This window comes from Gopherus flavomarginatus, chromosome 9, assembly GCF_025201925.1.
Source record: "Gopherus flavomarginatus isolate rGopFla2 chromosome 9, rGopFla2.mat.asm, whole genome shotgun sequence".
Lineage (NCBI taxonomy): Eukaryota > Metazoa > Chordata > Testudines > Testudinidae > Gopherus > Gopherus flavomarginatus.
In genome coordinates, this window is record NC_066625.1 from 34,768,024 (window position 1) to 34,794,516 (window position 26,493).

Below are 26,493 nucleotides of genomic sequence, written 5' to 3' on the forward strand. Positions count from 1 at the left end.
TTGTACCTTCACCTCTGAGGAGCAGAGGCTAATTCACTTGCCTTCACTTTATAGTACTTGGCCTCTCTGCTGATGTTACCATAATAGGTGTCAATTTAATTGGATGAGGGATGATATGGGCACTTCTCCACTAGGAACTGGACTCAGATCCCCAACTCATTTCACACTGGCCAATGGACAGCCCTTAAAAGACCTTTAGTTATTGCTGGCCTGGATGAATGAGAATCAGCAACTCAGAGGTAGTCATCCTCAAAAGTCACCTGTCCCTAATATCAGACTTGGTGGCAAGTGGACAAAGTCCGACCAGATGACAAGGACCACCACTGGCTTAAACACAGTGCATTTTAGTGTTGTGCATGCCTAGAGCATGTGTTTAATGGTCATGACATGACCTGTGGCAGCTACAACCTAGTGCCATCTTACAAGACTTATAAAGAGAGGCCCCGGGGCAGGCAAGAGTCCTGTATCGCTATCCTGGAATACGCTTTACACTCCTGCCATATCTTTCATTGGAGGAACCCAAAGGACTTAAATGTGATTTTTGCACAAGTGAAGCATCTCCAAGTTTTTAGAGGGCATTGTCTTTGGAAGAGTAGGGCCTCCTAGAGTTATCCTGGGATGCTGGTAAGTGTGACTGAGTTATCCTAGAGAGAACAGACTCTTCCAGTGCTGTGCATATGGAATATTCTTTAGTCATGAGGATCAGCAGCATATGGGCTCTAGGCTCCTTGCTGGGGTATAGTGGGGGAGTTCAGCTTGACTGTGAAAGGCAGCATCTCAAGGAACACACTACCTCTGACGAGGGTCACTCTGTGAACTCTTGAGCATGGAAACTACACAGATCAGGATCTTTTCATTTTTTCTGAAAGCTCTCACTCTCAGCAGCTCAAAATGGACATTTTCTCCTCCTCGTATTATCAAAATGTTTTGTTCTCAGCCACCTCTTCTTCTTTTGCTTTGTTGGCCAGGCTGGACAATAACAAGTTTAAGGACAATGTGATGGAGCTGTTGGGCAGCGTGCTGAGCGTAAAGGACTGTCAGATTCAAAAGATGAGGTACTGGCTGGCGTTCGTAAAATATTTTGTGGTGTCACTGCAGTGGTCATTTGAGCTAAAGGTCGATGAAGACTTTAAACATTCACATGATCTAAGCCATGTTGTAAGACGTGCCCTCAACACAGCATTGCACCATGTGTCTCTGCATGTTCATCTGCTCAGTGTGCAGCGGCAGTCAACAAAGAGAACAGAACAGGGACCATTAGGAAAGGGAGAGAGAATAAAACAGAAAATATCATAATGCCACTATATAAATCCATGATATGCCCATACCTTGAATACTGTGGGCAGTTCTGGTCACCCCATTTCAAAAAAGATGCATTAGAATTGGAAAAGGTGCAGAGAAGGGCAATAAAAATGATTAAGGTATGGAACAGCTTCCATATGAGGAGAGATTAATAAGACTGGGACTTTTCATCTTGGAAAAGAGATGACTAAGGGAGAATATGATAGAGGTTTACAAAATCATGAGAGGTGTGGAGAAAGTGAATAAGGAAGTGTTATTTACCCCTTCACATAACACAAGCACCAGGGGTCACCCAATGAAATTAATAGGCAGCAGGTTTACAACAAACAAAAGGAAGTATTTCTTCACACAATGCCCAGTCAGCATGTGGAACTTGTTGCCAAGGGATGTTGTGAAGGCTAAAAGTATAACTGGGTTCAAAAAAGAATTAGGTAAGTTCAAGGAGGACAAGGCCATCAATGGCGATTAGCCAAGATGGTCACAGATGCAACTGCATGGTCTGGATGTCCCTAGGCCTCTTGACTGCCAGAAATATCTGGCACTGGCTGCTGTCAGAAACAGAAGACTGGGCTAGATAGACCATTGATCTACATGGATCCAGCATGGCCATTCTTATGTCTGACTTGCAAGCCCTGGCTGCACACTAATCATCTTCTCCACACTAAATTTGACCTTTTTATCTATATTAATATTGCTGTAGAGCCCATTGAGATATGTTCTGGTAGTTCAATGCATACAGGTAACTGTCTAATGCCCTGGAAGTTTGGGTAACCAACCTGCCTCCTAAACTGGTGCTCAATCCCATCTTAACTGACCAGCAAACGCCTCCTCTAACAGGGGGACTTCCAGGTTGGAGGCTCCCCTGCTGGAGAATGCTGATTGACCAAGATGATGATGATGTCCTTTGCTGGTATGAGAATGGATGTTTATTGTAATCACAGTCAGGATGGCAGCTCTGGGAGCACACGTTTGTCAAGAGGGGTAGGTGAGCAGGGCAGGTCTCCCACTGCCACACTGTCTCTCTACACAGCTAATTGAGGTTCATAGGTAGACTTTGACTCTCAAAACTTGTGATCAGTGCCACCTAGATTAGTAATTTTCAGCTAGATTTCAGCCTTTGCCTTTTTCCGAAGCCTACTGCTTGAGCGGCAAATTAAGGTTGAAAGCAGGGAAGTGAGGACCGTGGTTTGTACTAAGTTTTACTGGAGTTTTGCTCCCCAGATTGCAGTTCCTAGCTGTCTTAGGCGAGGGGATCTGAAATGTGGAATTAACAAGAATGGTTCCCATGGGCTCAGACACTAAAGTGCCAGTGCAGACAGAGTGCTTTGCAAAGCTGGTGGAGGCGCGCTCTGAGCTCTTCTGAGAAAAGACATTCATAAAGTAGCCAGGCCACAAGCAGTGCTGATGCCTTCAAAGTCAGTGGTGCAGATAATTCCCCAATGCCATTTGCTGGCAGGTTACTGGAGTCTCTCTGGCGAGGTTTGAGGACCTGGGTGACACAGCCCAAGTCGAGGGGGCTGTTACCGGATTGGGTGGGGGAGGTTCTGTGGCTTGTGACATGTAGGAGGTCAGACTAGCAGCTCATGATGGTCCCTTCTGGCCCAGATCTCTGAGTCTGGGAGTTATTCGGAATGTTAAAGTCGGGTCTGATTAGTGGCCCATGTCGGAAAACTGTGGGGCAAATGGCTAACCCCGTAGGACGCCAATGCTAAGTATAATGTTCTTCTACTTAGCACTGCACCTGAGGACAAGTTTGTGGCTCTTTGTTCTCCTGCTCCCTTAGAGCAGGAGACACTCCCCTCTCTGGGAGCACCAGGCCCCCAGCAAGCAGAGTCTGCCTTTCCCCACCTACCTCTTCCTTCCTCTAGCTCTGTGCCCCTGCCCAGACTCCCTCTCATTTCCACATGAGTCATTGCCTGCCCCAGTGCGGCACAGCACCTTCCCACTGCTCTCCTGGGGACCAGCCAGGAGAGCCATCAGTCATAGCCGCAGAGCACAGCCAAGGCCAGGGATGGCTCGCTGGGGCTGTGGGACTTGTTGCAGGAATGAATTCCAGTCCAGCGAGGTCTAGGATGACCAGACGGCAAGTGTGAAAAATCGGGACGGGGTGGGGTGGGGAAATAGGAGCCTATATAAGAAAAAGCTCCAAATATCGGAACTGTCCCTATAAAATCAGGACATCTGGTCACCCTAACGTAGGTTTCTCAACAGCCAGCACCTCTCCCTGCACTTGCCATTGCCCTCAGTCCCCAGATGACATATACCTAGGGATCAACTGGTTTCCAAAGGGTTAACGTGATCTTATAATGAACCAATGGAACTGTATTTGTCAAACGTAATATGGTCACCTCCATGTTATAACAGTATTCCTCTTCCATGCAAATTCCTCAGCTGTGTCCTTGGCAGTTTCTGTGGCTGGCAGCGGGCTTGGAGGGATGTAGTGGGCTAGGAACTGTATTTGTTCTCTTTAGGCTAGATGTTAACTCCAGTTTCTTTTCCTGGACAGCTTGGCAGAAAACCAGATCAGTAACAAAGGGGCCAAAGCCCTCGCCAGATCCCTGATGGTCAACAGGAGCCTGACAGTACTTGAGTAAGTTTCATATGTTTCCTAGTTGATGTCATCCACCTTGTGGGCAAACATGGGTGCCTGCAGTCCACTCACGTGCTGTCAGCTGTTTCCTTCATGAAAATTGATTAAATAGAATGGGTGATGTCAGCTAACCTTCATGTCTCCACACTGGAGGATGGCTCCTGCCTACCGTAATCAGTTCCCAGAAGAGATGAATAATGTTGTTTCTAGTATTTTAGACTGGTGACTAATGAGAGAAATGTCAGCTGCCAAGCTTGTTTTCTCTTTCTGAAATCAGCTGTCGCCAAATTTCAAAGATTTCAACCTCAAAGCAGCTTGAACAGCTGAAATCCAGTAAGGAAGCTCATGTGATGCCTTCTTGCGAAAAAATCAAAGATTAAAATCCCTTCCCTGCTCCCCCCACGTTCAGAATGAACGAGCATTGTAGATTTCAAGATTCTTCTTGTAGTAGCCTCTGCACATTCCCACTCCTGGGACGTGCCGGCAGTGCAGCTCTGACATCCACCAATGCATCCCCTAATGAGTGTGACAGTGCAGAGTCCATCTCAAAGAACTCTGGTTGCATATGAGCAACATTCATTCCTAGTTCATTGGTGGCCTGATACAATGTCCACTGAAGGCAATGGTTGTCTTTCCATTATCTTTAGTGGAAATTCAAGCAGACCCTAGGAACATGGAAACTAACTGTGGCAGTCAGTAGCCTGTTACAAGTGACTAGTTGTTACGAAGTGTCGGGGAGTCAGGGCCCTGCACCCCTCTTCCTGAGATTCACTGTGACTCTCTGCCAGCCAGTAAAATGGAAGGTTTATTGAACAATAGGAACGCAGTCTACAGCAGAGCTTGTAGGCACAACCAGGACCTCTCAATCAAGTCCTTCTGGGGGTTCAGGGAGCTTAGACCCCAGCTTGGGGTTCCCTGCGTTGCAGCACCCAGCCCAAACTGAAACTAAAAAAACCCTCTTGCTGCTTTCTTCTCCCTCCCCTCTGCTCCTCCTCTCCTTTGTTCAGTCTCCTGGGCAGAAGGTGTCACTTCTCCCAACCCCCCTCCTGGCTCAGGTTACAGCTCAGATAGCTTCCTTGTCATCCCCAATGTAACTCCCAGGCAACATTTGCAGGTCAAATCTGCCGCACTCCCTGCTCTGTCACACTAGTATATTAAACATGCCAAGCATATCTTGCAACCTTCCCTGGCCCAGATGTAGAACATGACCTGTGACAAAGATTCAGAATGAGGGACCCCAAAAAGTTATTAATCCAGGAAATGTAAGATGCTGTATGATTCCTTCCTGGGGCATGAAAAACTCTCTCTACAGCCTCAGTTTTGCAGTTATTTATTTGTGATGTAAATGATTTTCCATAATAATAGTCAGGGGACACCAAATTTGTGTGAAATGTACTCAACTTTTCAATGTAAAGCTATACATCTAGGAACAAAGATCATAGGCCATACTTACGGGATGGGAGACTACCCTGGAAATCAGTAACTCTGAAAGAGACTTGGGGGTCATGGTGGGTAATCAGCTGATGATGAACTCCCAGTGTGACGCTGTGCCGAAAAGAGCTAATGCGATCCTTGAGCACACAAACAGGGGAACCTCGAGTAGGAGCAGGCAGGTTATAGTACATCTTTTGGTACTGGTGCAACCACTGCTGGAATCCTGTGTCCAGTTCTGGTGTCCCCAGTTCAAGAAGGATGTTGATAACTTGGAGAAGGTTCAGAGAAGAGCTGCAAAGATGATTAAAGGATTGGAGAACCTGCCTTACAGTGACAGACTGAGCTCCTTGAGTTTAATTAGCTTAACAAAAAGAAGGTAATGGGGTGACTTGATCACAATCTGTTAAATACCTACAGGGGGAACAAATAATTGACAATAGGCTCTTCAGTCGAGCAGACAAAGATCTAACAAGGTCCAACAGCTGGAAGTTGAAGCTAGACAAATTTAAGACTTGAAATAAGGTACAAATTTTAACAATGAGGGTAATTAACCAGTGAAACGACTTACCAAGGGTTATGGTGGATTCTCCATCACTGGCAAGTTTTCAATCAATACTGGATGTATTTTCTAAAAGTTCTTCTCTAGTTCAGATAGGAACTACAGTAATTTAGGGAAGACCTCTGGCCTGTATCCTACAGGAGGTCAGACTAAATGATCACAATGGGCCCATCTGGCCTTAGCTGTGACTGTATGGAATGATGGACAGTTGACTCTTGACTCCCCCCATGATAATCTGTTAACCCGCACTAAAGAAACCCTGAGTTCCAGTAACAGAGGCTAAGCCCCAGCGGCTGGGAAGATTAAGGTTTTAACTGAACACCCACCCTTAACTCTCCCTTGTCAGACCAGTTTTATTCTTGTCTGGATTTTCTAACTTTAGCTTTTTTGTCTCTCTTTATCCTCGCTCCGCCTTCTCCCCAGCCTTCGCAGTAACGCCATCGGACCCACAGGGGCAAAAGCACTGGCTGATGCACTGAAAATAAATCAAGTCCTACTCTCCCTGAAGTAAGTGCTGTTGGTTTCCCTTCCTTGGCTTCTTCTGAAAGATAATTCCTAATAGACATAATTGTCCATGTGAGAGACCACTGTGTGGGTGTGAACAGTCTTCATCGCACTGGCTATCAGATGTTCAAATGCCTAGACTAGAAAGATTGTGGGTAGTAAACAGCTGCCTTCATCCCAGTACCAGTACAGTCAGCTTGCAGCAGGTGGTTGTCACAAGTGCAGTAGCCATAGAAACGATGTGTCACTTGGAATGTCCAGGAACAATCTTTTCCTGGCAGGGCTTTGGAAGGCAGCTCCCGAGAGTCCATCTTCACTTTACAGCTCTCGAGAGTCCATCTTAACTTTAACTTTACCCAGGAGAAGCCATCTTGGAGATGCTACTTAGTTTTCTCCAGATGCCCAGCTGCAGTGGGGGATGCACTCACTGAAGCTGCTAGCTCTTTACTGTGATGTTGTGCTTTATGGTGTCATGTCCAAAGGGCTGTCCCAGCATTAAAAACCGCATTGCATGTGGTGTTGGGTTGAAAGGTGCGTCAGAACGACAGAGGTCTCTAATTGTCATTGCCGTGTGCTAATTCTAGGCTTCCCTGCAGTGAGGGACACAGCAACATCTACGTTGTGTTCTTGGATTTTCTCTGCTATCCCTCTTCTTTAATAAGATGAGGTTAGGTCCAGGGCAAATTGTTTGCACCTCTAAATGTACTGCATTTGCACTTTGGCTATGGAATGAGGAGAAACTCAATGGTTTTGACTGAGTTGCACTCTGAGGTTTTGGAGGAGTTGGACTTTTGGGCCCATGTGGATGGAAATCAAAGGAATTGTTCACGTGATTCCCTAGCAACTGAACCTGTTGAGTTTTGTATTTCATAGGTTATGGATCCAGTGGGTCTGGTGCACCCCTCCGAGATGCTGGTGTAAATCAGGAATAGGAAGTCAATGAACTTATGCCAATGAGAAACCAAGGGGAGTTCAGAATCAAGCCCAATAGATCTAGAGATTGGCTCAAACCACAACATTGAGATCTGGATTTTGAATATCCCCCTCCACAGTGTGAGGTGTGATGGAGTCAAGCTGAGGAGTTCTGGCTCCAGCTCAGCTCTACTTATATCTTCTTGCCCTGAACCAACGATCCAGAACTACTTTGAATTCTCCCTCCTCCCCCAGTCTCTCCGTAGAAGTCATAGGGCATAACTTAGTACATGGACTGAGGGATTGGAATGGATCTGGTTGGGGTGTACATGCTGATACGTATGTCTCATTATTCAGTACAATATCTATTGACTTACTGTCTTGTTTATATTTATTTAATTATTCTCCATATTGAGATTCAACTGCTATTTAAAAATCATGATTATGTAAAAAAAAAAAAGCAGTAAGTTTTAAAACAAACAAAAGGAAGTATTTCTTCACACAACGCACAGTCAACCTGTGGAATTTACCAGGGGATGTTATGAAGGCCAGAAGTATAACTGGGTTCAAAAAAGAACTAGATAAGGACAGGTCTGTCAACGGCTATTAGCCAAGATGGTCAGAGACACAACCTCATGTTCTGGGTGTCCTAAACCTCTGACTGCCAGAAGCTGGGACTGGATGACAGAGGATGGATCACATGACAATTGCCCTGCTCTGTTCTTTCCCTCTGATGCAGCTGGTACCATCCACTGTCGGAAGACAGGATACTGGTCTAACCCAGTATGGCTGTTCTTATGTTCTTTTATTTCTTCTGACTGCACTGAGGGACGGGGAAGAGCAGGAAGGCAGGCAGAAGGGAGACTAGGCAGAGGAGGAAATGGAGGGATAGAAGTGGCCTATAAGACAATATAAACAACAAAGGATCTGATGTCTCAGTTACCCTCAGGCTGCTTTACCCCGCTCTGGCAGCGTGAGGGCTGTCAGGTGCGGGCAGATGTTTAAAGTGGATGTCCGTGTAATCTACAGCCACTTTAAGGACTCTTTACCATGCTGGACTGGTATGAAAGGGCCTTAGTGCAACTGTTAATCAGCCCCATGGAGATTCAAATCAATGACTGACTGAGGATGTTGTGATATTTCCATGAGGCACTGTTGTATCTGGAGCAAAACGTCCTGGGGCAACATGAGCCCTGAAACGGCTGGTAGGTGTGCTCAGGAGATAGGAACATGTGACTCAACCCCAGCACCTTAAACAGAAGGGAGAAGAAGAGAAAGGGCAAGAGGTGTCTGGAAGAAGTAGGCTGCTAAGGCAGGAGGCAGTCCCAAAAGGCAGGGGGCAAGATTCAGGAGGCACACTAGGAAAAGAACAGCACAGGAAGTTCAGGCGCATGGGGGTTCATTCTTTTATACCATCACCACTGACCTCAGGAGACGGCATGGCTAATGTGAGACAGGCTGGGACAGTCTGTGGCTGCATCCTGCTATAATTCCCAGTTTTTCCACAATAATTGTGTTGTTTTATCTCTGCAGCCTCCAGAATAACGTGATCAAGGAGGATGGTGCTAAATTCCTGGCTGAGGCCCTTTTAACCAACCACAAGCTGACAACTTTGCAGTGAGTGATTCTAACCCCCGAGCTCCCCTATGGTTTGTTGTCTGCTCATTTCCATGGCCATCTGCAAGGGCAGTGCCGTGGTCAAAGCAGCCTGCTGCTAGTTCCCCTTCTTGGCTTGGCCTCCTGGTCAGGGCTAGCTGAAAGCACAAGCAGATGGAGCAGTTGTTCTCAGCCCCACAGTCTGACCATTTTCCGTGTCTCTACTCAGACACTTAATCATGTCTTTGCACTCCACTAAACACAGTTACTCCTCCATTGGTAGGTTGTGCCCAGACCCCAGTCGCAAAGGTGCCACCATTTCAAACAAGGAAGCCTGCACTGCTCATGTCAAAGCTGGTTTCCATCGTATGGGAACCACATTCCCTCAAACCCATTCACCTACAATGCACTAAATCTATTGCAACTGCAGTGCCCAAAAGTGGGCAGAGGCTGTGTGTGGAGAGAAATGCTCTTCTGTTCAAGGAGCAGGAGGGGACAGGACAAAGACGATCTGAAGGAAACATAATAGATGGTGGGGTGGACCCTGAGGAAGATGGTGTCTGGCTTGTTTGCCTGGCTCACGCCCAGTCTGTCTTATTTATTCTAACCACTAAGAAGATAAAACTAAGTGCAAACTACTACACTTAGGAAGCAAAAATGAAGTGCATAGCCTACAAAATGGGGAATAACTGACTAGGCGGTAGTACTGCTGAAAAGGATCTGGAGGTTAGAGTAGATCACAAATTGAATGTGAGTCAACAATGTGATTCAAATGCAAAAAAAAATGTCTACTGGAGGCAGGACAAGAACTAACGGGTTTAATTGGCAGCAAGGGAGATTTAGGTTAGATATTGGGAAAAACATTCTGACTATAAGGACAGTTAAGCACTGGAACAGGCTTCCAAGGGAGGTAGTGGAATCTCCATCACTGGAGGTTTTTCAGAACAGGTTGGACAAACACGTGTCAGGGATGGTCTAGGTTTACTCGGCCCTGCCATAGTGCAGGGGCTGGCCTAGATGACCTCTCAAGTTCCCTACCACCCCTACCTCGATACGATTTTAGGTCAGGTCAAATAGGGCATGTAACAGAGTGTTATGTCTGTGTGATGCTTGATTGGTAAGCATTTTCCTTGATGATGATGATGTCTGTCGATATGGTAATGGCTGATAACAACACGATCATGGCCATTACTTGATGTGACCAGGCCAGGTACTCTGCCATCCTCTACTCTGATGGAAAAGTCCACTCACCAGCTTACCTGGGGCAGCTATCCACAGAGAATTTGTGGATCTAAGTCTAGTAGAGCGTGATACGAGATGGGATGAAGGTAAAAAATAGCAAAAGAGTGTGCACCAAAGCTACCTGTATGCATTAGGGGAATACAAAATATACAGAGGCAGAAGTGCCTCAGCCAGAGATGGGAGAGCTCAAGTGAGAAGAAGAAAGTTAAAGTGTGTTATTGATGGAGAGCTGACTCCCTCTTTTTGAAGTTTATGGGTATTTCTGTCTTCTTCACAGCCTTCAGAAGAACTCCATTGGACCCCAAGGTGCAAAGAAAATAGCAGAAGCACTGAAGCAGAACGGGAATCTCAGGGAACTGATGTAAGGATTGACAGAAAGATTACACATTAATAGAGAGATGAACCATGATTGTGGGTGACACTAACTTCTGAGTCTTCTTAAAATCTGTCCCAACCTATTATGACATGCTGTACAAGAAAGGCCAGATATTGCCACCCCTATTCCCCTGGCGGGGTTTCCTGTGCATTCTTCTTTGGGAGGCCAGGGTTTGACCTCTGCTCATCCCCTGCTCACCGCCGAGTGCCCTCCTGCAGCATGGGGCCCCAAACCCTTGGGGATACCTTGAGATTGGAAGGGATATCTGGGAGTTGCATGGGCACAGGACCATCCACGCAGGCCATCTGGGGCTTCGCAGCAGCTCGGGCACTCTGCCACTATAGCTTTGCTTCCTGATTGCAAGACCATTTGGCAGCCGTATTGTGCCCCTGAAATATGAACCGATGTAGTCAGGGAACACAAATCAGATAAGCACTAGAGCTAAACACATGTCTGGGGTCGCGCTTTGCAACTCTCTGCAAAGCTTCCCTCCCAACGGCATTTCTATGAAAAGCCAAACTAGGGAAGGAACGGGTTAAAGAATGTTCAGCTCAATCAGATGTATTAAAGTCAGCCGGGCCTGGTGAAATTAATCTTAGGGTACTTAAGGAACTAGCTGAAGCAATCTTGGAATTGTTAGAGATTATATTCGAGAACTCCTGGAGGATGGCTGAGGTCACAGAGGACTGGAGAAGGGCGAACACAGTACCTGTCTTTAGAAGGGGGGACAAAGAGGACGTAAGTTCCCTGTAAGCTAAATAAGCTGCTGGCCATGCAGCAGCTTATTTAGCACTGGGCAGGCGCTCAGGGAACCCGCTCAGCTGGGACCTGCTGCCGCCAAGGGAGAGGCATTCCTTCCCCAGCCCCAGCCCCAGCCTGCTGCGGCCGGGCGAAGGGTGCCCAGAGGCGCCGACTTCCCCTACAGCCAGGGGGATGCTTGATACCCACCTCCACCTCAGGCCCCGCCCCATCTCTTCCCCACCTCTTCCCCCAAGTGCGCTCCATCCCCACTCTTCCCCCTCCCTCCTAGGGAGCTTCATACACACTGCAAAACAGCTGTTTGCAGTGGGCGGGAGGCACTGAGGGGGAGGGGGAGGAGTTGGTCAACGAGACTGCCGGTAGGTGAGAGGCACTGGAGGGTGGGGGGAGCTTGGCTGCCAGTTTTTCTCTGTGGGTGCTCCAGCCCTGGAGACCCATGGAGTAAGTGCCTATGGGGGCACCCCTTCCCTGCCCCCAACCCAGCCCCAGCTTGGACCTGCTGCAGATGTGGGAGAGGCGCCTTTCCCCGCCTCCAGCCCAGGTGCTGCTGCAGGGAGAGAGAGCTGGGCAGAGTCCTCTCTCCTCACCGTAGCCCCACAGCACCCTCCTGCACCCCAAACCCCTCATCCATGGCCCCACAACCCCAGCTGGAGACTTCACCCTATGGACACCAATGCTCTGCCCAAGCCCTGAGATCCTCAACCCTGGCCCCTCCCCAGAGCCCTCACCCCCAGCTAGAGCCCTCACCCCCTCATCCCAACCCTTTGCCCTAGCCCTGAGATCCTCATTCCCGGCCCCTCCCCAGAGCCTGCATCCCCAGCCAGAGCCCTCACACCCCTGCTTCCCACCCCTCTGGCTGAGCCGTGAGGCCCCACCCCCCAGTCCGAAGCCCTTGACCCCGCCTCACCACATGAATTTTGTTATGTGAATCAATATGAAAGTGATGGGTCACACATCATCTCCATATTGGTGCACGTAACAATATTCATTCCGTACATGGATGGGAAAAATTAGAGGGAACCCTGAAGAGGACACAGGGATTTACAGAGCAGACAACCTGAAATCAACACCTGGAAAGATCCTGGAGAAGATGATTAAACAAGAAAAAATTATACCAAACCAACCTAATTTCCTTCCATAGGGTTACTCGTGGGCTAGTGGATGTGGGGAAGTAGCAGACATGATATACCCTGATTTTCAGTAAGGCTTTTGATACAGTCCCTCATGATATTCTCATAACAAACTGGGGAAATATGGTCTAGATGATTTTACTATAAGGCGGGTGCACAACTGGTTGAAAGACTGTACTCAGAGAGTAATTATCTGTGGTTCGCTGTGAAATTGGGAGGGTGTATCTAGTGGGGGTCCTGCAGGGGTCAGTCCTGTGTCTGGTACTATTCAATATTTAAATTAATGATTTGGATAATAGAGTGGAGAGGATGCTTATAAAATTTGCAGGTGACACCAAGCTGGGAGGGGTTGCAAAGCCCTTTGGAGGCCAGGATTAGAATTCAAAATGACCTCGATAAATCAGAGAATTGGATTGAAATCTAGAAAATGAAATTTAATAAAAACAAGTGCAAAGGTCTACTGTTTAGAAGCAAAAATCAACTGCAGAACTACAAAATGGGGAATAACTGAGTTGGCGGGACTACTGCTGAAAAGGATCTTGGGGTTATAGTGGATTACAGATAGAGTGAGTAAACAATGTGATGCAGTTGCAGAAGGCAAATATTATTCTAGGTGCATTACCAAGAATGTCTTGTATAAGACACAGGAGGTAATTATCCCACTCTGCTCAGCCCTGGTGAGGCCGCAGCTGGATGCTGTGTCCAGTGCTGCATGCCTCACTTTAGGAAAGATGGGGACAAATTGGAGAGAGTCCAGAGGAGAGCAACAAAAGTCCGCAAGGTTTAGAAACCCTGACCTATGAGGGATGGTTAAAAAATGGGGGCTTGTTTAGTCTTGAGAAAAGAAAACTATGGGGGGTTCTGATAACAATCTTCAAATATGTTGAGGTCTGTTATAAAGAGGCCAGTGGTCAGTTGTTCTCCATGTCCATTGAAGGTAGGACAAGATGTAATGAGCTTAATTGGCAGCAAGGGAGATTTTAGGTTAGATAGTAGGGAAAACTTTCTAGCCATAAGGGGAGTTAAGCTCTGGAACAGGCTTCCAAGGGAGGTTGGGGAATCCTAATCACTGGAGGTTTTTCAGACCAGGTTGGACAAATGCCTGTCCGGAAGGTTTAGGTTTACTTGGTCCTGCCTCTGCACAAGGGGCTGGACTTGATGACCTCTCAAGGTCTCCTCCAGCCCTACATTTCTCTGATTCTCTTAAAAGGACTGATCTCCCAGGGATGGGCAGAAGGGTGTTGTCTTTGGAGCACTTTCAGCTTTGGAATTAACTTCCTCCGACACTCTGCCAAAGTGCAAGTGTGGAAACAGTTAGGAAGCAGTGCAGGATGCATTTATTTGCTCTGTCTTTTTCTTATGTGGGCCTGCAGCCAGATAGCATTTGCCCTGCCAGTGGATGAGGGTGCAGAAGGAACAGCTGCTGATTTATGCCAGCGGTTAGCATCAATTTACTTTAATCTCTCAGCCACGCTCAGGTAACACAGTCTCGGGCACAATATAAATCAGAAGAGTGCCCAAGTTCCCCTGAATAGGTGGTTGAAGTCTCACAGAGCAAACATTCCACACACCCCACTGGTATGGGATGGGATCGCCGCATGCCACATGTTACTACAGCCCTGGTGGCTGACAGGGACACAGTGTAACTGAATGGGCAATTGATCTTTGAGCTCGAGCAGACACAGCCGTTCTCTTTGGATGGGTGAGGTCTCCATTGCTCTGGCTTGCAATGTAAATGGAGTTGGTGCCTGTGATGGTTCCTTTTCCAGGCCAGTTTTCTACTGTCATTGTGTCCTATGTTGGGATGGGGTGATCAGATGCAGAATCCAGATGGAAGTGTTCGTATAGCTGCTGAAGTTTTGGGCCTTGTCGCCCACTTATCTCCTCCTTTCTCGGGATGTAACTGGCCTGCTGGGGACTCGGTCTTGACACGTCATTGCGGAACACTTGCTTTTCCTGCTGTGAGACTTGGCAGCCGTGGGGAGACCAAGCCACCCCCTCACTAGAGGTCCATGGGTGGGGGCACCTGCTGGCTTTTCTCAGGCTGATTGGGATCCCCTGCCTCTGGGCTCTGACAGCAATTTCACAGCTGCTAATGGCTGATCTTCCTTTTCTTTGTCGCAGCCTCTCCAGTAACTGTGTGGGGGACACTGGCTCTGTAGCCTTGGCCGAAGCTCTGAGAGTGAATCACAGTCTCACAACCCTGGAGTAAGTCCCCTGCCATTCGAGTGCCCGGAGCACCCCATGAGCATTGTTCTTCGCTGCCAAGGGGCGCTTGTTAATGCTTCACCGCTCAGCTCTCCCAAGGGCAGTGTCATGTGATCCAGAGTGATCTGGGGTTGCCTCCTACCCTATCCTTGTCTGTTCCCCCAACTCATGTCCATGGAAAGCAGTAGGGGCCTTTGTGGGGAAGGGGCCGATAGATTCCTTTGGAGAAATTTCCCTTTGACAATCTGCAGGCCTGAGGGGAATGGTCAGGGGCGTGATGGCCTTGTGGCTACTGCACAGCGGCATTTTCTGCAGGAGATCAGTTCCAGGGGGTCTCCCTGGATGTCTTGGTAGCTTCAGAGGAGGGTAGTAGCAGGAAGATTCAGCAAACAAGACAGGAGGACTGGGGGTGGCATAAGCAGCCTTAGCTTCCCCCGTTGCAACCAGCCCTCATCTGTTGTGCTCAGAGTTATTTCCCTGCTTAGAGGTTTGGTGGCCTATAGGAAATGAGTTGCTGTCCACTGTCTGTTTCCTTGTGGGCTCCATCACAAAACTTCTCCACCCTCCTTAGGAGTCTCAGTGGAGGGGCCACAAACTGACTCGCCTTAGAAACCAAGCAGCCCTGTGCCCCGATGGACGCGTTACTTCCTGCTCAGGAGTGGGGCAGGGTAACCTGGCACCGTGGACAGGGCGCCTGCTGCTTTTGCCTGTACTGTCCCTGTCCTGGGGGCAAATGGAAGACTTCTGTCTTCTCAGTCTGGCACCTTTCACCAGGAGCACATGCCCCTTCTGTGCCAAGATGGGGACCTCAGCGCACACCTTCCTCCAGTGCAGCAGGGTTCACCCCTCTCCCAGGTTCCCCAGGACTGCCTGCTGGGGCTCTGGCTGAACTTTCCCCACTTCTTTTCCTTTACGCGTGTGTGGCCCCACGGAGTCCAGGGGCCACCTAGCCAGCCGACTCTTGAGGGGTGTCTGTCAATACCAGAAGAGGAAGCTCGACAGGCATGTGTCCTGCACCTACGGTGCCTATTTTTTGGCCACTATCTACCTCCTTTCTCCAAGCAAAGCTCCTCTGAGCGGCATCCACTGGCTCTTGGGACTCCTTTGGGGAGCCGGGGGCATTGTCTGGGGCTCTCTGCTTGGTGTCCCCAGCCGCCTCATTCTGAACCTGTGACCCTCACTCCTGCTCCTGCTTTATCATTTGGTGTCCCCACTGCTTAGCTGATTGCTAGCTCTGTGGCCCCTCCTCCATTGGTAGAGGGTGGAGCTTTTGGTCTTGCTGGGCTCTGCTGACCTGTCCAGGATGTCCAACAGGCTGGCACGTTTTGCCATGATGAATTCACTCTTAACCACGCAAGGTGAACGTATCCAGTGCTGGGCTGGTACGAACGCCCACCGTGTAGTTCCTGTGGTGACTCTCTGCTGTGTCTCTTTGTCTTTTAGCCTCCAGAGCAATTCAATCAGTAACACGGGAGTCACGGCGCTGATAGGAGCCCTGCGCTCCAACCAGGGCCTCATCAGCCTCAAGTAAGTCCTGGTCTCAGCTCTTCCCAACGCTGCGCCACTCAGATCGCAAACACGTACACTGCCTGGCCAGCCATCTGGCCAGAGCTGCCCGTGTTGTCACCACAAGAATTGTGTCATTTGGCACAGCACCTCCCAGGTCTCTCTGGTAGTAACAGGGCTGGCTCTAGGCACCAGTGTTCCAAGCATGTGCTTGGGGCGGCACTTTTCAAGGGGCGGCACTCTGGTTTTTGTTTTTGATTTTTTTTGCTTGGGACGGCAAAAAACCTGGAGTTGGCCCTGGGCCGTAATCTTGTTTTTGCACTAGCTACAGCCTGAGTTCCTTGCTACTGAAGCAGGGCCCCCCATCCTACAGCTCCTGAGTGAATGGGACCAGTGTGGAGGAGAGGGGGAACACGCCCAGGGGACAACGGCTTTGCACCCAGCTCATTGGTCTGGATCTTAATTTGGTGGGTGTCACCTTTTCATACAGCTGCGCTTCTCTTCTAACTCCTTGTGAAATGTATCAGCTCAGCTGTGCTTTTCCTAATCCTGCTGCTAGCAGTGAAACCATTGTAAGCCAAAGAAGGTAAATGTGTGGGGAGTCACCTTGGCCTAGGGTTACCATATTTCAGGTTCTCAAGAAGAGGACACTGCCGGGGTGGGGGGAGAGCTGGAGGGGATGTATGGGGCATATTTGGGGTGCCGGAGGGTGTGTGTGTGTACTGGGATGGGAGCGGGTATTTGGGGGGTGCTGGAGGGGTGTATACATATTGGGACAGGAGAGGGCATTAAGGGGGTGCTGGAGAGGGAGTATTTGGGGAGTTTTGGAGGGGGTACCTGTGGCCTCACTCTTGAGGTGGGGGGGCAGTGTCGCTCTCTGTCATGGTGGCAGGGCAGCTGGTGCAGACCCAGGACACAGCGCCAGCCCATCCATCAGTGCCTCCCTGCGGGGCTTTCCCCCACCCTAGGGCTGGGTGCTGGGGCCTGGGTGCGTGGGATCTAGCAGCTCCCGCTACAGGGAAGGGACCAATCAGCTGCAGTTGCAAGGACCAATCGGACGTGGAACCAGCTTTTTCTGAGCTGCAATGTCTGCTTGAAAACTCCCAGATGTTGCCTCTGATTTGAAAAATCCATCTGGACAGAGAGTGGAGGATCAAAAGAGAGGCAATGTCCAGGGAAATGCAGACGTTCGGTAACCCTCCCTTGGCCAATACACTTAATGTTCCAAAACACCCATGTGCAACTGAGGAGCTGGACAGCTCAGGGAACTGGGGATGATTTAGTAGCTTCCATCTGTAGGTCATTTCCAGTCCAGCCCAGCCCAGCCCAGCCCAGCCGGCTCCCCCATGGCTAGTCAGGGAAGTGCGTTTGCTGGGTCTTAGTCTGTTTCATTGGAGGTTTGTCTAAGAGCTCTGCTCTAGGCATTATTTGGGGCCATTCTCTGGCCTGCGTTACACAGGAGATCAGACTAGTGCTCACAATGGTCCCTGCTGGCCTTCGAGTCTATGAAGAGTAGACAGAAACCAGGGCCACTATTGGTGCTACTGGACCCCCTGGTTTCTGCTGGGCATGAACTCCTGCAGGGTGGCTCAGAGGTGAGGCGCATTGGTAGCAGGGATAGGAGGGGCGCTTGCCCTGCTCCAGTTCTGGGGACAAATACAGGCCATCAGTCTGGTGCTAAACTCACTTACAAAAGTGAGAGAGAGAGAGAGAGAGAGAGAGAGAGAGATTTAACAAAACTAGGGAGGGAGTTTTTTCAGAATCCCCAGCAAGGAGAACTGGACTGTGTTGCCAAACTCTGTGAGTCTGAAGTAAAATGTCTGTGAGCACTCCAGGCAAATGTCCAAAGTGGAATGACGTGTCTCTATTGTTACATTTAGAAAGTACAATGTGACAGATTGAAACCTGGGCTATTTATTTCCTGCTGCAATGTTATGTGTAACTGATCACAGTGCATTTCTCCCCTGCTTAAAAAAACAAATGAAATACACTAAATCACAAAGGTGCTTTTTCTAAGGTAGATTTTCCTGCACAGATCAGCACCAATGGAGACACAAATCTTTAAGATTCTTCACTGATTATTGCCATAGAAAGGACAGTAAGTCCTGCAGGGGCTGCTTACCCACTAAGCCTCTTCCAGAAATGCTGCCATTAGTTCCCACGTACATTCCGTTCCTAGCCAGCGTGGCTGATTGCTTCCACTGAATACAAAGGCCATGACTGGAGTTTTTTCCAGAACATTCCGTTTTAAATTACAAGACTACAAACAAAATGAGAAGGAATGAAAAGTTCTAGCAAAAGTGAGCCAATGCTGAGAGCCTTTGCAGACTGCTCCTAATGGCTTTGGCATATGGGGTGTTCTCCAGAATATTTCAGGCCACTTGGGTCCCACAACAGACGTGCTAAGCACCTTTATGGGGACTACTGTGGCTTTGAAATAGAGTGACCAGACATCCCAATTTTACTGGGACAGTTCTGATTATGGGGGCTTTTTCTTATATCGGCTCCTATTACCTCCACCCCCTGTCCTGATTTTTTATGCTTGCTGTCTGGTCACTCTACTTTGAAAGGCAGAGCTGCACTGCAGCCTTCTGCTGACGGATCCTGCCCCAGCTGTATTTGCTGGAGGGGTTTTGTCTGCGAGGTCGGCAGAAATCATAAAGAGGCACTGGGGAGCACACGTTGATGCTGCATGTACCATGGGTCCTGGTTTGGAGATGCAGCGATTGTTACCCCTGGCCACACCCCTTCCCACCCAGCCACTTCCCCCTTATGGGGCACAGCACCTCTGAGCATGCTATCGTTACTCTCCAGGGACTCTGCTCCGCCCACTCCCTGCATCCTTCCCACGGCTACCCCCATGCAGCTACAGGAAACATCTGGCCCTGTGCTGCGCAATCTTTGTGCCCAGCAGAAACCCCAAGGCAATGAGAGTGGGGTATATTTGGGGGAGGTGGAGAAAAATAAAAATCTCCTTCTGCTGAATACCCTAGCCCAAACTCAGCAGCTCCTTTGCGGCTGCTCCCCGCCTCGAGGATAAAACAATGGCACTGGAGTAACACGCTGTGTCCGAGGCACGGGGCAGGAAATCTGTGAGTCATTCCCAAAGTGAGACAGAAATTCTAACCACTTCTGACTTGGGGAGCAGGCAATTACTGGGGGGAACAGCCGCATGACCCCCCATGACCTGGGCAGGGCCATGGGAGCAGCACAAGAGGTAAACCAGGGCTGGGCTAGAAGTTCATCACTGATCCTTCCAGTCTGATATTTTGCTCCATCCCCTAACAGGGGGATTTTTGCCAGCCTACAAAGAGCAGGGCCCACTGTAGGGGGGCTGGGTGTGGGGAGAAGGGAGAGGGAGGGGCATTGTTCAGGGGTATCCTTTTTCTGCCTGAGACACATGTGTGACTGCAGCAGCTGCTCATGCATCGAACATTCACTTGCACATGCCAGGTGGCCTCGCCATCCCACATCTGCCCTGGAGAGCCCTCGCCTAGATGCTACCACCCCCTGCTGGCCCAGCCACCAGGTGGTTTGTCTTGTTGGCCCTAAAATACAAGAAGTGCCCAGAAGAGAATGAGAACTGTCCTGAGCTGTTCCCACTCCTCGCCCTGGAAGGAGAGAATCCCAATGACCTGTCCCATCTCTTGTCTTTTCCTAGCCTTCGGGAGAATTCCATCAGCCAAGAGGGGGCGCCAGAGATAGCCAACGCTCTGCGCACTAACTGCACGCTGAGGAACCTAGAGTAAGTCAGCCGGCTTTCGAAGTCCAAATCCTCTCCCCCAGCTTACGCTGTGCGCTCAGGACCAGTACTGCCCTCAGGCAGGTGCAGGGCAGCTGCTCTTGTGCGGGAGGACAGATTGGTGGAATACCTGTGGCCAAGGGTGTGTCCCTTGGGGCAGGAGTGGCGCCAGGGTTTTTGGCGCCTTAGGCAGGGGTCCTTCTGCGCTCCCAGTCTTCGGGGCACTTCGGCAGCAGGTCCCGGAGCGAGTGAAGGACCCGTCGCAGAATTGCCCCTGAAGACCTGGAGCGCGGAAGGATCCCCCGCTGCTGAATTGCCGCTCCCCCAAATCCTGGTGCCCTAGGCTACTGCCTAGATCGCCTAAATGGAAGCACCGGCCCTGCCTTGGGGCAAAGGGGAACACTCAGGGTGGGTAGCGGGTGAGTCTGGCCCAGGGGAAGGCATGACAAGGAGCAGCGCTGTGATGGCTCATCAGGGGTGGGGTGGATTAGCCCTTTCTAGGTCCAGTCTCTGGTGCCATATCATTACCTCCATTGTTTTCCCTTTGAGAGAAGGGATTTGCCCCAAACTAGCATCCTCCCTCCTCCCTCCAGCTCTGCAGACGTTCCTCCATCTGCACGCTGCGTGACTGAGTTTCTGCTGCTTTTGAGGGCGCTGTACTTGGGTGGGGAGGAGTCAGGGCAAGACAGCTGCTCTCCACAGCACCATCCCCTCTCCAGGGCCAGCTTCAGCTTCTGCAAACTCCAGGTCTGCCCTGGCAGGTCCTTCTGGAGGGTTTGTTTGGGCCCAAATGCAGGTGAGCAGGCCATGAGAGCCAGAGGCTGGGGGACGGTGGGGGGTTTTCCAGTGGTAAACCGAACCCATGCAATACTCCAGGAGCTCTGTTAGTTCAATCTCCTGGGGTTTCTCACCAGGCATGATCTGGCCTGATGAACCTGTGGTTCATGTATGTAAACAGATCAAAAGAACTTGTGCTTGGCTGAATCATTTTGTAACTTGGAGTTTTGTGGAAAGCAGAATGTAGAATAACCAGAGTGGACCTAACTAATAATCCCTCTGGAGCACTTTGCCTGGGCAGATAAGACAGCGATCCATCCAGTGAAGTTACCAGTGAGTGCTTGAGAAGAAGACATAAGCCAGTGTGAAATATCCTGCCATTGGGGGAGTGGGAAGAAGGGGTAGAATCATCCTTATTCCAGCTAATGATTAGCAGATGCCCTGAATTACATGGATGGAGCGAGCCCTTATAATATTATCCTGACTAGTACCAATACAGACACTCTTCTTGTTCCTAAAAATGTTTATTTCCGTTTTGAAACCTTGAAGATATTTGCCTCCATGTCCTGCAGCAGTGAGTTCCACAGATTAACCACCCACTACAGTGTAAAAACCATGTGTATTTCCTTTTTTCTATTTCCCAATAATTGTCTTTTAATGTCATCCTATTGTCTTTTCCCTCCCCTCCTCCCCCTTTGCACTTGTCTCACTGCACTGCAACCCACCAGAAGCATGTGTAATGCATCACACTGTGTTTAACTTATTTCTGTGTACTTTGCCTCTAGCCTAGCGGCGAATCTGTTGTATGATGAAGGCGTCAAGGCCATTGCACTGGCGATGAGAGAGAACCAGGCGCTCATGTCCCTGCAGTGAGTTTCACCTTGTCCCTGATTTTTGGTTCCTTCTCTTTAGCTGCTCTGTCCCTGCAGCGAGTGAACAGCCTGCAACATCCTTCATGTGCCTCAGTCCCTCTCAGCATGGCACAGCTGAGCAGAGAGGGGAAAGCTCCATGCACAATGGCATCAGCAGCAGAATTCCATCATCATGGGCAGCACTGTACAGTCTGCATCTAGTTCACGGGTTTGGGTCCAGCCCAGGCCAGTAGAGACTGAAAACTGTTAATTTATGGTTTTGCTGTGTTGGTCCTAGGATATTAGAGAGACAAGGTGGGGGAGGTCACATCTTTTAGTGGTCCAATTTTTGTTGGTGAGAGCAACAAGCCTTCGATCTACACAGAACGCTTCTTCAGGGCTGGGAAAGGTACTCAGAGCCAAATACAAGGTGGAACAGATAGTTTAGCATAAATAGTTACCATGTATTTTAAGAGACCATTCAGAGGTGAAGTGACCTGTTGTCATTGCTGCAATCATATGACAAAAATGTGGGGCCACTGGGTTACAGATTGTTGTAATGAGCCATAAATCCATTAATGACTGCTTCCTGGAGCAGCTAGTCCTGGAACCCACAAGGCGGAGGCAATTCTTGTTTTAGTCCCAGATGGAGGTCCAAGAGGTGAATATAGTTAAGCTGTTCAGTAATAACAACCATCATGTAATTAAATTTTACATTCTTGTAGGAGGGAAAACACCAAAGAATCCCTCCACAGTAGCATTTAACTTCAAAAAGGAGGAACCAACAAAAATGAGGAAGCTAGTTAACTGGAAATTGAAAGGAACAGTCAAAAGAGTGAAATGCCTGCAAACTGCATGGAAACTTTTGAAAAACATCATAATGGAGGCTAAAACTAAATGTATACCCCCCCAGACCAAAAAATGACCCCATAACTGAACAACAGAGTAAGAGGTGGTTACAGACAAAAAGACATCCTAAAATAGAAAGGAGAATAAACTCTGACAAGTCAAGTGTAAAAGTATAATCAGACAGGCCAAACAAGAATTTGAAGATCGACTAGACAAAGACACAAAAACTAAGAGCAAAACAATGGAATGCAGTAGGAGTAGGAAGCCGAACAATCAGAGGGGTCACTGGCTGATCGAAGTGCTGCTGGAGCACTTAAAAGAGATGAGGCCATTGCGGAGAAGCTAAGTGAATTCTCTGCATCAGTCTTCACTGCAGAAGATGTGAGGGGGATTCCCACACCTGCGCCATTTTTTTCAGATGACAAATCTGAGGAACTGTCCCAGATTGAGGTGTCATTAGAGGAGGTTTAGGAACAACTGGCTCAATTAAACAGTAATAAGTCACCAGGACCAGATGGTATCACCCAAGAGCTCTGAAGGGACTCAAATGTGAAATTGCAGCACTAACAACTGTGATATGTAACCTGTCACTTAAATCAACTTCAGTACCAAATGACTGGAGAATAGCTAATGCGATGCCAATTTTTAAAAAAGGCTCCAGAGGCGACCCTGGCAATAAGCTGATAAGCCTAACTTCAGTACCAGGCAAATTGGTTGGAGCTTTAGTAAAGAACAGAATGATCAGACACGTAGATAAACACAATATATTGGGGAAGAGCAACGTAGCTTTTGTAAATGGTGACTAGGAGTTGACATCCCAGACCCCTCCCACTTCTGGCAAAGGTTGAATGGGCCCTAGGCACTGAACCCCTCTCTTGCCTGGAGCCCGTCCTCTCTCTCCAGCACTGTCAGGCTGGCAACTTTCATCAGCCCTTCAACCATGTCATTTTTTAAGGCTGAAGAGCCATATATACCACAATTCCTCTGTCCCTTTTATTAATGTCTGATTAATCAAAGCTACCATGTTACCAATGGATTGTGCACAGTAGTGTGATAGATGGATTTGCACAGCAGTGTTTGGAAGCCTCAGATATGTGGGTTTACAGAATTACAAACTAGATACCTACCCCCCTGGAGATCACAGCCCTTCACCTGCCACCACAGTGCTGCTACTTCTGGGGTCAAAGGCAACAGCTGTTCAGCAGTGTCCAAGGCTGATAAGTGACAGTTGCGGGCAGGATGTGCAGATGGCTTTTGTGTCCGGTACAAACCCTGGGGGGGATTTCAATGGGTGGGGTGCAGCTACTCCGGAACAGCCTGTGGAGAGCTATCCCCTCTTCCAGCTGGTCCCCTGATGAGAAGAGTCCATTCCCCTTGTCTGGGGGGTTCTCCCTGTTTGAAGAGTCCCGCCCCGCCCTCCAGTGGTAATCCTTCACCGCTCACTCTCTTTGCACAGCCTGCAGTGGAACTTCATCCAGTCGAAGGCGGCCAAGGCGCTGGCCCAAGCACTACACTCCAACACAAGCCTGACCAGCCTCGAGTAAGTGACGATGCAGCACGTCTCCCTGCCTGGCTGCATCGCTGGCTTGGGGCCCGAGGGCACCGGGGGGGGGGGGCGGAGTTAGGTGTTCGTGCTGGAGGAGCAGATCAGGACCCACTAACCCTCCCAGCAGCTCCAAAGCCCTGTGCTGTGGGGACGTTGCAAAGCTGTCTCAGGGAGCACGTCCTGTTTGGCTCAGGGACTCTCTGGCAGGGGCCACATGTGGCATGTGTGGCTGAGCTGTGGACTGGGGGAGGGCAGGAAGCCAAGCAGGAATGGGGAGCAGCCCTTCGTGGGCTCAGCTGTCTGCTGAGGGAGATTTTCTGGGGGCTCTTGCGCCTTTGCTCCCCCAGCAAAGGAGGTTCTGTTCAGGACATGCACCCATCTCGCTGTGTCCTAGTCACTTACCTCTGATTGGCCGGAGCCAGCAGGGGACCCCACTGAGCACACTCTAGACTAGTGGTTCCCCAGCTCGCTTGTCCTGCTGGTCCCTCCAGGGACCCACACCCTCCCTCAGCCAGCCCATCACCCCCCCACAATAAACCGCTCATGATCCACACAGTCAGGGTCCTGCAGCATCCCCCTTCGGGGCCACTAGGCCTGCTCGGTGTTCTGGCTGGGGGGGAGGGGGTGGCTGCCACCATCCTTTGGGTGGTGGAGGAGAGGGTCATAATGCCACAATGTTGCACCAAGGAGAGAGGCTACTTGCATATACAGACAGAGCCCCTAAAATCTGGACAGCTGGTCACCCTGTACTAGATATTTTTGTTGCCTTACATCTCAGTGCCTGGCACCCTCTGAATTTCACCCTATTGAGAGAGAGCTGTTCACTGCCCCTCTGGGCTCCATCGACTCTGCCTCCAGGGTCAGAAGGGATGGGATCAACTAGGCCGACCTCCTGTATCCCACAGGCCAGAGATCTGCTGTGATGGAGTAGGGGCTGTCTGTGTGGGGAATGGGAGAGCAGGGGAGGACTTTAGGGGATGGACGATACCGGAGCCTGTAACCTGAGCTGGGTAAGGGAGGGGAAAGGTCAACACCTTTGCCCGGGAAGGGGGTCAAAGGAAGGGAGCGGCAGGAGGGAAGCAGTTTGAGTTTGGGCTTGGGGCTGTGTGGGCAGTATTCAGGGTATCCTAGCTAGGATCCAAGCACCCTGAAAGCCCAGAAGGACTGGATGGAGGAGTCCTGACTGTGCCTGCAAGCTCTGCTGTAACCTGTGTTCCTGTTGTCCAATAAACCTTCTGTTTTACTGGCTGGCTAAGAGTCACTGTGGGTCCCAGGAAGAGGGGTGCAGGACCGGACTCCCCCCACACTCCGTGACAACTGGTGGTAGAGGTGGGATATACTGCACCCCGTGGACGGCGCTTCCTGCAGTAAGTGACTGGGGAGCAGTAAAACGAAGGGGTGATTAACCCCTGGGAGTGTGTGCCCAGTGAGAAGGACTTTGCAGTAACAGGGTCCCCCGGGGGATTGCCGCGAGCGGTCCCAGGGGCGGAGGAGTCTACAGCTCAACCCTGGCAGAGAGGTGGTGACCTCAAGAAGGGCTGGTGCACTAGGGGTCCCCCTGGAAACCGTGGGGAGCGGCGAGCACCCCAGCCTGTGAGTGGCCAGCAGGAAGATGTATGCCAAGCTGCGCAAGTGCGACCTGCTGGAGCTGTGCAAGCAGAGGGGGCTGCGCCTGGGGAGGCTCACCAAGGACCAGCTGATTGCCCAGCTGGAGCAGGGAGACCGCATGAATGAATGGAGCCCTGTCTCTGAGGGAAGCAGCCGGGCAGATGCAATTGAGGCACCAGTGTCTGTCCCCGCTGGGAGTGGTCAGCCAGCGGACGAGGGCTTCCCGAGACCCCCCCTTCCTAGGCCTAGGGTAAGGGTGAGGAGGAGCCCAGTGAATACCGAGGGCACCATGACCCCCCCGGCCAGCAGGGGATCCTGCCAGTGAAGCTCACCCCCCAGCAGGCGATGCTCCCGGTGACGCTCGGCATCCGTGGAGCGGATGCGGCTGGAATATGAAAGGGAGCTGAAACGGGAGGAGCTCAAGTTAAAGAGGCAAGAGCTGGAGGAGAAGGTGAAACAGTGTAAACATGAGGAGAACCAGCGTAAACATGAGCTGGACCTGGCCCAGCTGAGGAGCAGTGAGGCCCCGGCTGCGGTGAGTGAGGGGGGACCCAAGCCTACAAAGAACTTTGATAAGCACTTGCTGCCCCGGCGTAAGGAGGGGGAGGACATAGATACCTTCCTGACGGCCTTTGAGAATGCCTGCGAGCTGCACAGGGTTGACCCTGCAGACAGGATCGCAGTTCTCACCCCCTTACTGGACTCCACAGCCGTGGAGGTGTACAGCCGACTGAAAGGGACAGAGGCCGGGGACTACGAACTGTTCAAACAGGCCCTGCTCCACGAGTTTGGGCTGACTCCTGAGATGTACCAGAAAAAGTTCTGGAGTCAGCGTAAAACCCGTGAGGTCACATACCTACAACTGGTCAACCGGGTGCAGGGTTATGCCTGCAAGTGGACAGCTGGGGCCCAAACTAAAGAGGACCTGCTTGACCTATTCATACTAGAGCACCTGTACGAGCAGTGCCCGTCCGACTTGAGGCTGTGGTTGATGGACCAGAA

At 50.1% G+C, this 26,493-nt stretch overlaps 1 protein-coding gene across 2 annotated transcripts in view; it reads left to right on the top strand.

The window, feature by feature from the left end:
• Positions 1-26,493, top strand: part of NLRC3 (NLR family CARD domain containing 3) — a 78,137-nt gene that overhangs the window by 41,983 nt on the left and 9,661 nt on the right. Inside the window, exons 5-14 of one of the 2 annotated variants that reach the window (XM_050968137.1) lie at positions 969-1,055; positions 3,809-3,892; positions 6,309-6,392; positions 8,835-8,918; positions 10,417-10,500; positions 14,529-14,612; positions 16,056-16,139; positions 19,780-19,863; positions 21,423-21,506; positions 23,794-23,877. In XM_050968137.1, the coding sequence (XP_050824094.1) occupies positions 969-1,055; positions 3,809-3,892; positions 6,309-6,392; positions 8,835-8,918; positions 10,417-10,500; positions 14,529-14,612; positions 16,056-16,139; positions 19,780-19,863; positions 21,423-21,506; positions 23,794-23,877 (843 nt within the window). The remainder of the gene's footprint in view (positions 1-968; positions 1,056-3,808; positions 3,893-6,308; positions 6,393-8,834; positions 8,919-10,416; positions 10,501-14,528; positions 14,613-16,055; positions 16,140-19,779; positions 19,864-21,422; positions 21,507-23,793; positions 23,878-26,493) is intronic. The other variant, XM_050968139.1, reaches the window with a different exon arrangement.